This window comes from Papilio xuthus, unplaced genomic scaffold, assembly GCF_000836235.2.
Source record: "Papilio xuthus unplaced genomic scaffold, Pxut_1.1 DF828258.1, whole genome shotgun sequence".
Lineage (NCBI taxonomy): Eukaryota > Metazoa > Arthropoda > Insecta > Lepidoptera > Papilionidae > Papilio > Papilio xuthus.
Genome location: NW_013530391.1, coordinates 2,731,438 through 2,739,418, shown reverse-complemented (window position 1 = coordinate 2,739,418; position 7,981 = coordinate 2,731,438). Strand labels below are relative to the sequence as shown.

Here is a 7,981-nt window from a genome sequence, read left to right as displayed (position 1 = left end):
CGCCTCCGCCCGGCCCAGGTACGCGCACAACGTACCGCTGACATACATCTCATTTATTTAAAACAAAGACATGTTTTGACTGTTATAGTGATTTCTAGAAAGTCAAAATAACATACCAAAGGATCGGAAGTTCCTCGATTTGCGATGCATCTTCTAGGGCCCAGACCATGGCGACGTCATTCAATCTTGTGTAAACACGTATCGCTAAGTAATGCAATGTAAATTTAGTAAATTCGCATCGACGTTTTAAATCTCAGTATTATTTAGGATATTCAGGGTGACTGACCAAATTCAACATTGAGATCGGCGATGGCGGCCTCGCCCAGCTTGATCCAGAGCGCGTGCTCGTCGAGGGCATCGCAGAAGAGCCAGGCGTCAGCCAGCCGGCGCAGCGCCAGCAGCTTGTCCACGTGCCGGCGCTGGTTGGCCGCGCGCCGCTCGCTCTCCGCGTCCGCCAGACCCGCAGTGTTGTGAGACTCCAGGCTCATCTTTGATATCCTGCAATTGAATTAAGATCCTTATAAATAATGAACTATTTTGTTTATTATTATGAAAAAGAAACGAATAAATTATAATGCATTTTTTCACAATCCGTCGTTATAATTTTACGTGCTTCAAAACAATAACAGAGCCAACAGGTGACTACTATATTTAATTACTAAGCTGTCAGCCGCTACTTTATGCAGACGGAATTAAAAAAACTTTATTAGTAGACTGCGTGTTCTTTTAGACAAATTTGTCGAATATTGTAAGGCAGCAGTATAGGTACGTGGGGCCGCTGGCGTAGCAGTAGAGGTCTCCGGCGAAGAGTATGAGCGGGTGGTGATGCGGCAGCAGGCTGGTGCTGGCCACGTGGTGCACGTGCGGGCCCGCAGTGCAGCTCGCCGCGTAGTAGTACGTCTCCACCGCCTCCTCCGTCACCATCGCGAACACGTTGCGCTCCGACAGGCAGATGTCCCACACTACGCCCCTGTGTTAATTATGCTTTTACTCACACTACCTGTCGCTCGCGACTTCGTCCGCACTGTGTTTTATTCCAGACTATGTTCTACGTCTATGCCAAATTTCACTGAGATCTATTTAGCCGTTCTGGAGAAATTTTCTTACAAACATCCATCCATTCATATATTCACTTTTATAATATTAGCAAGATTCCTGTTGCTACTGAGAAATTTACCTAAAAACATATTTCTTACTGAAAAACTCAGATGCGGTATGTTTTTAAACCAATGCACTATGTCTAAGGGGGACACAGGGTAACTTGACCTGATTTATTCATCCCCCTTTAAAAAAAGTATGTGCGATGTCTTTTTACAAAAAGTTTACTTTGCAAGTTATCGTGATCTCGGTGTGTTCAAATGTACTTTAATCCCATAACAAGTGAGTGTAACAAATGTAGAAGAAATGTAAAATGAATTGAGTCCGACTTGATGGTGGGTGCGGTGTCGCGCTGCACGGCGCAGAGCTCGGCGGCTGCGGGCGCGTACACGTGCGCACGTCCGCGCTCGTCCACCAGACATGCGCGCGCGCCGCTGATGTCGCAGTGCACGCGCACCACGCCGCACGAGTGCTTGTGTCGCGCCGCGCCGCGCCACTCCTCCACACCGAAGTACTCTATCTCACCTTGCTACACGCATCGATACAAATATATGTTGCTTCTTTATATTATAATTAATACGCGAAAAAATTATGTCAATAAATATTATTTCGCTTCGATATCACTTTTATACTCCTCGGTTGTAAAACGTGATTATTATATTATTTTATTGTAAAAATCTCTTTCAATACATTTAATAGACCTTTATACTCCTTTCGACTGAGCAATAATTTAAAGGGGTTGTATTATGCAATGAAATTACCTCGGTAACAAAAATAAAGAAATCGCTCGTCAAATGTATGTCTACAATCTTAGAGCCCTGCATGTGCGGCTCCGGGAAGTATATCGCGTCGCGTTCCGGCTGCGAGGGATCCGGTGGTTCTATCTGGGATGAAGTAAAATATTAACTTAATTTTCAGCTTTAGTCGCGCCGGGGACGTACTAGAACCTTTAGTTAAATACCTACTGAATGTAAAATAGCTCGTCCCTGGAACATGACGGCGGCGTATTCGGCGGACATGCGCACGGCTTCGACGTCCGCGGGGTACTGTCGGCGCGCGGCGGGCCCGCCCCGCAGCGGGTAGTACCAGGCGTGCGGGCCGCGCGCGCAGCACACGTGCGCCCCGCCCAGCGATATCGCCGTCGGCTCGCAAGGCAACGCGTACGTCGCCAGCGCTGTAGGCTCCGCTACAAGACATCAAATTATTTTAGAAAAAAAACAGAACCAACATCAATCTTCTTATGTTTATATTGTAGTGAAAAGCATAATCTCCTTAACCTTATCCCACTTTCACGCTGGGTCGGTGCACCAGGATTTGATCCTCTCTTAGTAAGTATAGTAATAAATAAAAAGTGAAACTTACATTTATTAGCAGCATCGAGATCATCTGCGACAGCGATACACTGGTAGACGGTGAGTTCAGTGAGGTTGGTGAGGGCGAGGGCTCTGGTGCCGTACGCGGCGTGCAGCGGCGGCAGCGCGGCCACGTGCACGCTGAGCGCGCGCCCCGCCGCCGCCAGCAGCCGCCCGTCCGCGCTGTACGCGCAGCGCTCCGCCCCCCCGGCCACGCCCAGCGTGCACCTCACCTCCCCATTGTTCCATAATGATATCACCTTTAATCTACAAATATTATATATAAATATTAATTCAATCAAACATTTAGAGTAAAAGGGCAGATAAAAAAAACCATCACAATCTTATGAGTGCTTTCAAATGCCGAGCTTAGACAAAAAAGAGAAAGTAGTTAAGAAAAATGAATAATGGCAAGAAACAACTTAACACACATACATAATTTGATCTACCCGTAAGTTTGTCATTCCTAAAAGTAAAGTCTGTAATTCATAAAATATTACCAACACAACTGTCTCTACCGCTGCTAAGGTTTAGATACAAATGTTACGAAATATTACTCTTACTGAGAAAATTTATATTAAATAAATACACTTACTGTCCATCCCCACAAGAAGCGGCTTGATTTCCAAATACAGCAATATCAGTAAGATTGTCCTTATGATTCTTGACCTGGAAGAGTTCCTCGCCAACTTCCTTGATGTGTGTAGAAATAGCTATAATATAACCAGCACTGAACCCGATAAGGATGTACCCATCTCCATACCATTTGTAGGAAACTATAGAACCATACCGTTGCTGGAATGCCAGTTCTATTGGGTTCTCTGGATTTAGTAAATTGTATAAATACAATGTTCGCTTCCCCACCACAAGACTAATCTGAAAAATATATTTTTATTCATGTTTTTTAAATGAACAGAATCAAATATTGAACAACACTTTCAGTGCCACTAAGATTTATAACTAAAGTAAATTGATTGACTCAGGAGCACTGAATGTGTTAAATAATATTTTGACAACACTTACTGTATTTTCCCCGGCTACCCTTTCATCAGTCTTCATCTCTGAGAACTGTAAATCATTTGGTACATCCCTTAGGGTGATTATTCTAAGTGTATCCCCATCTGAATTATTTATAGACAGACTTTTGTCTTCTGAAGCAAGTATCAATATACTGTCTCTATTCCAAACAGCGCTGGTTATTTTCTTTGTATGCTTACCTATTATTGGTATTCTCCTTAAACATTCAAATACAATTATTTACAAATCATAAACCATATTTGCTTCGCATAATGTGGTTTTAAAAATAATTGCTATTATTTATTCTTTGAATTTATCTTCTTTACCTAATTGATTTTTTCTTTTGCAAAAGAATATTTATCTTACTAATATTATAAATGCGAAAGTTTATATAGATGGATGTTTGTTAGAAGGTATCTCCAGAGCGGCTCAACAAATCTTGATGTAATTTGACACCACTAGAAATCATAGTATGGAAGAACACATAGGCTACTTAATAAGTTTTTTTTTAATTCCGCGCTGACGGCGTCGTTGGTGACAGTTAGTAATGAATAAAATTAAATAGTAATTGTGACTTACTTAGTGGTATGATGGTTATACAATGCTAAATTTCCTTTTTGTGTACCAACAGCTAAAAGAGGCTCTCCAAATGCCCAAGCGAGACAAGATGGTGGCTCACGGAGTCCTGTTTCAATGTTAAGCCTCTTGTTTGTATGACACTCCCATAGTAGCACTGTGGCACTGTTGGGTGTAATCACCGCTAAATAGTCCCCATCGTTGTCCCATTGCATGCCTGCACATAAACTGGAATCGTTTTTGTTAATTTTTTACATTAGAATAGTTTGCTTTTAATATATTATACATAACAAGATTCAAAACAATAAATCTTTATTTCAAATGTGATTATGTTTTTTAATGTGACAAGATCCTTTGCAAGAAACATACAATAACATAACCATTTTGTGACAAAAATTTAAATAAGTTTTTGGATAATACTTATTTTGAATATATCATACCAAATATAAACCTTATGCACCAACCCCACATAAATGAGATAAGGCCAAGAAGATGATGATGAAGTTGTCTCCATATTTAGACACCTTCAGAAGTTTGCTATAATAATAGTTAATAACTCACCCTTGCAACTTAAGTCTTTCTATTAATTGTCCCGAGCGATCATGTATAGCCACCGTTGCATCAGTTCCAGTTGTTGCTAAGAGAGAACGCGACTCTCCCTTTTGCCATAAGAAATACAACTCTCCCATACCATGAGGCTGTTCGAGGCTATACAAAAGCTGCAATAAAGGTATAAATTATAAAACAAAACTAAAATCTATTCCCCATATATCTGCATTAATATTTTAAGAACTTGAAGTATAAGAAATAATTTTTACCAAACCAAAACTGTCTAACAATATGCTATAATTTATAAAGTAGAATTTATAAAAAAAAAGTGCAATGAAAATTACCTTTGGAGTAGTCATTGTGATGGCTCTTGTTTTTGAGAAATCTAAGTAGATTCGCTTGTTTCTTTGACATGTAATTAAGTAAGATTGTGTTTTTTTTACTGGATTTATCTATTTATAGTAATCATTATTACAAAATAAGTTATTAGCAAAGTTTATGTTTTATGTTTGAAACAACTTGATTACAATTGTTGCTAAGCAACATCAAAGCAAACGGTTGAGGCAGTGTTACCAGGATATGATTTGTAACTTTGTGGGTTACAAGGTTTTTCTTTGGTAGTATTTAGTAACAATTACAAAAACCTAAAAAATATACGACTTTCTTACATGTGTATGCATTTTTAGATTTTTGTCTAGGCAAGTCAGCATCTTTTCATATAACTGCAATGTTGTTTGCAGTGCAAGATATTCTTACTTTTTAAAACTTTCATTTGATTCAGCGCTTTCTGTTTAAGCAAAAGCAGAAACCAATGTTTGGTAATAAAATTCCAAATTTTAGCTGTAACAGATGATGTGGGTAACGAATGTTAGACATATCCATTAAAATAAACAAAAATATAGTGGAAAATTAAGGAACTTACATTACTTAATGCAAAAATCTCTTCAAAAACAAAAAAATCTTTTCAATATATTTTATATTTTAATTTGATGATACAACATCGAGAATCCACTGTTTATTTTATTTCACCTCTTACCAAAAAAGAAGTTTATTATAAAGGGAAATGGGGCTATTTAATAAACCACAATTGTAAGCTTTTGTGAAACATTTATTAATATAAATCTACGGTATTTGCTCTTATATTACATTTGGTTTAAAGGCCTTACTCCTAAAATTTCAAGACTAGATTTAACAACTTTTCGTGCAGTGTGGAACACTAATAATCTTTGAGCTGCAACATCATTAGACTCATTTTTTACATTTAATTCATTAAACATTCTGTTAACATGTCTAGCTAGACGGAATAGGTAATTAACTATGATACTCGCTTCTCTCTCTATGAGTGCTCTATGCAAGACATCCTCATATCTTGCCAACTCTAACACGACATCACCAACAACTTCCTCCTTAAGATATTCAGGTGCACAAGCATCTGGAATCTTCACACCGCTATTTTGTTCTAAACTGAACAGTCTGCAGTGAAGATACTGTAACTTTATTCCACTATCTCCTTCACTCTGGAGAGCTTTATCCCAGTCAAAAACATAATCTCTTTGCCTCTTCTGTTTCAAATCATTTATCACAACAGCAGTGATGCCGAGAATATCACATATCTCCTCAGTCATTGCAGAACTTCTAGTATCTGAAAGTAATAACATATTATGTATAATATTTTAAATGCCATAGATTATTTTATTTAAATACAGTAATTATTTGTCTATGGTCACAAGTTATAGATTCCAAATTTCTACTAATTCTTTTCCTCTTATCAATATTAACTGTTTAGTAAGAGAATAGCATTTTTTTGTGTCTGTAATATCACTTGTTCATAATATTTACTAAAAAACTGTAATAATGTTTATGCAAAAAAAATTACTTTTGGATGCTTTTTGTTTCTCCTGCATTTTACGTTTTGCTTCATCTAATATATCGTTAAGAAAAACAACATTTCCTGTTCTTGTGCTCATGCCTTTAATTCTACCAAACTTTACATGTTCACAGGCATTAGCACATTTACTGTTAATTTGATTAACAATATAAAATACTGCAGCAAAATGATCACTCTGTGCATTATCAACAACATATAACATTTTATCAAACTTGTACTTTTCGTATCTGTCTAATAATGCAGCAATGTCCCTTGAAAGATACAATGTTGAATTATCACTCTTTAAAACTGTAACATCTTTTCCCCTGAACTGAGCCACTTTCTTGCCTTCTTCTGTTTCAGTGATTATTTTATTTTCTTCAAGTAATCTAATTACTTCCTTTATAGCATTTCCGTTGTAATCTGATTCCCAGTGGTAAGTATCAAATTGAATTCCTAATCTATTATATACTCTTTCTAGCTCTTGAACTGTTATGTCTCTAATGTTTCTCCAATTTTCTAAGCTTGTTTTCCCTTGCTCTATGTTTGCAAAATATTTTCTTGCTTCATCTTGCACACTTCCATCATTTGAGGCCATTTTATTAGCTTCCACATATATTTCATATAATTGTCTAATAGGATCTGTTTCAAATTTACTTAAATCAACTTGTTTTGATCTCAAACCATACTGTAAAATTCCAAACTGGGTTCCCCAATCACCTAAATAATTAATTTTGACTACTTTATTTTGGAAAAATGTATTAATATTTGCTATAAAATTACCAATTATTGTCGACCTTAAGTGACCAGCATGGAATGGTTTTGCTATATTTGGGGAACTGAAATCTAAAACAACCTTTTTTGGGTTTGGTTGTGATGGTTGACTTTCATTGAAATTGTTCAAAGTCTCTTTTATAAATATATCTCTATCTACCTTAAATGTATGTGATTCAAAAGGACTTGTATATTTTGCACACGATTCAGAACTAATAATATTTTTGTCTTTATTATCATTGTTAATATTAATAACAATACATTTCTCGTTGTGGTTATATTTTAATTTCATATATTTCGAGTTCTGTATATGTTCGCAAACATTATTACTTAATATCTGAAAAAATAAAATGTTAATAATATGATAATACAAGCAAAAGATCAAATCTACAAATGATTTTTTAGTTAAGAGTGTATAAACAAACCTTTTCAAAAAATTTAAACTTAGTAGTCATTGTATAGAAAAAAATTGGATACATATGATTTATACTAAACGCAGACAATCAAATTTTAAATTTTAGACCAAATAAAACATTTTTTCATTACCAAAATATAACATTTATAACATGGTCATTTCATGTTGTTTCAAGCAAAATTTCATAAATAAAAGATTAGTAAACTAGTTAATCAAAACAGATAAGCAAATAGGCAATAAACGACTTAGGTTTTGTCAAAGAATATATATGTTGTGGCCTAACTGAAGAAATGTGATAGAAATAATTAAAACACGATTAATTTCTATTTCCCT

General features: G+C 36.4%; 2 protein-coding genes across 2 annotated transcripts in view; both read right to left on the bottom strand.

Annotated features, from left to right (window-relative positions):
- Window positions 1–5,149, bottom strand: part of Oseg6 (intraflagellar transport protein Oseg6) — an 8,356-nt gene extending 3,207 nt beyond the window's left edge. Inside the window, exons 1-13 of the mRNA XM_013306077.1 lie at window positions 4,937–5,149; window positions 4,605–4,762; window positions 4,047–4,271; window positions 3,474–3,684; window positions 3,046–3,326; window positions 2,461–2,717; window positions 2,064–2,284; window positions 1,860–1,982; window positions 1,428–1,627; window positions 770–970; window positions 287–498; window positions 117–204; window positions 4–37 (exon numbers count right to left, since the gene is read on the bottom strand). Of these exons, the coding sequence (XP_013161531.1) occupies window positions 4–37; window positions 117–204; window positions 287–498; window positions 770–970; window positions 1,428–1,627; window positions 1,860–1,982; window positions 2,064–2,284; window positions 2,461–2,717; window positions 3,046–3,326; window positions 3,474–3,684; window positions 4,047–4,271; window positions 4,605–4,762; window positions 4,937–4,951 (2,226 nt within the window). The 5' untranslated portion in view covers window positions 4,952–5,149. The remainder of the gene's footprint in view (window positions 1–3; window positions 38–116; window positions 205–286; window positions 499–769; window positions 971–1,427; window positions 1,628–1,859; window positions 1,983–2,063; window positions 2,285–2,460; window positions 2,718–3,045; window positions 3,327–3,473; window positions 3,685–4,046; window positions 4,272–4,604; window positions 4,763–4,936) is intronic.
- Window positions 5,150–5,691: 542 nt separating this feature from the next.
- ArgRS-m (arginyl-tRNA synthetase, mitochondrial) lies at window positions 5,692–7,807 on the bottom strand. Its single transcript, XM_013306105.1, has 3 exons — window positions 7,659–7,807; window positions 6,469–7,570; window positions 5,692–6,234 (listed from the first exon to the last, which is right to left on the bottom strand). Exons 1-3 carry the CDS (start codon window positions 7,710–7,712, stop codon window positions 5,735–5,737), a joined length of 1,656 nt encoding a protein of 551 aa, XP_013161559.1. The 5' UTR covers window positions 7,713–7,807; the 3' UTR covers window positions 5,692–5,734.
- Between the last annotated feature and the right edge of the window lie 174 nt (window positions 7,808–7,981).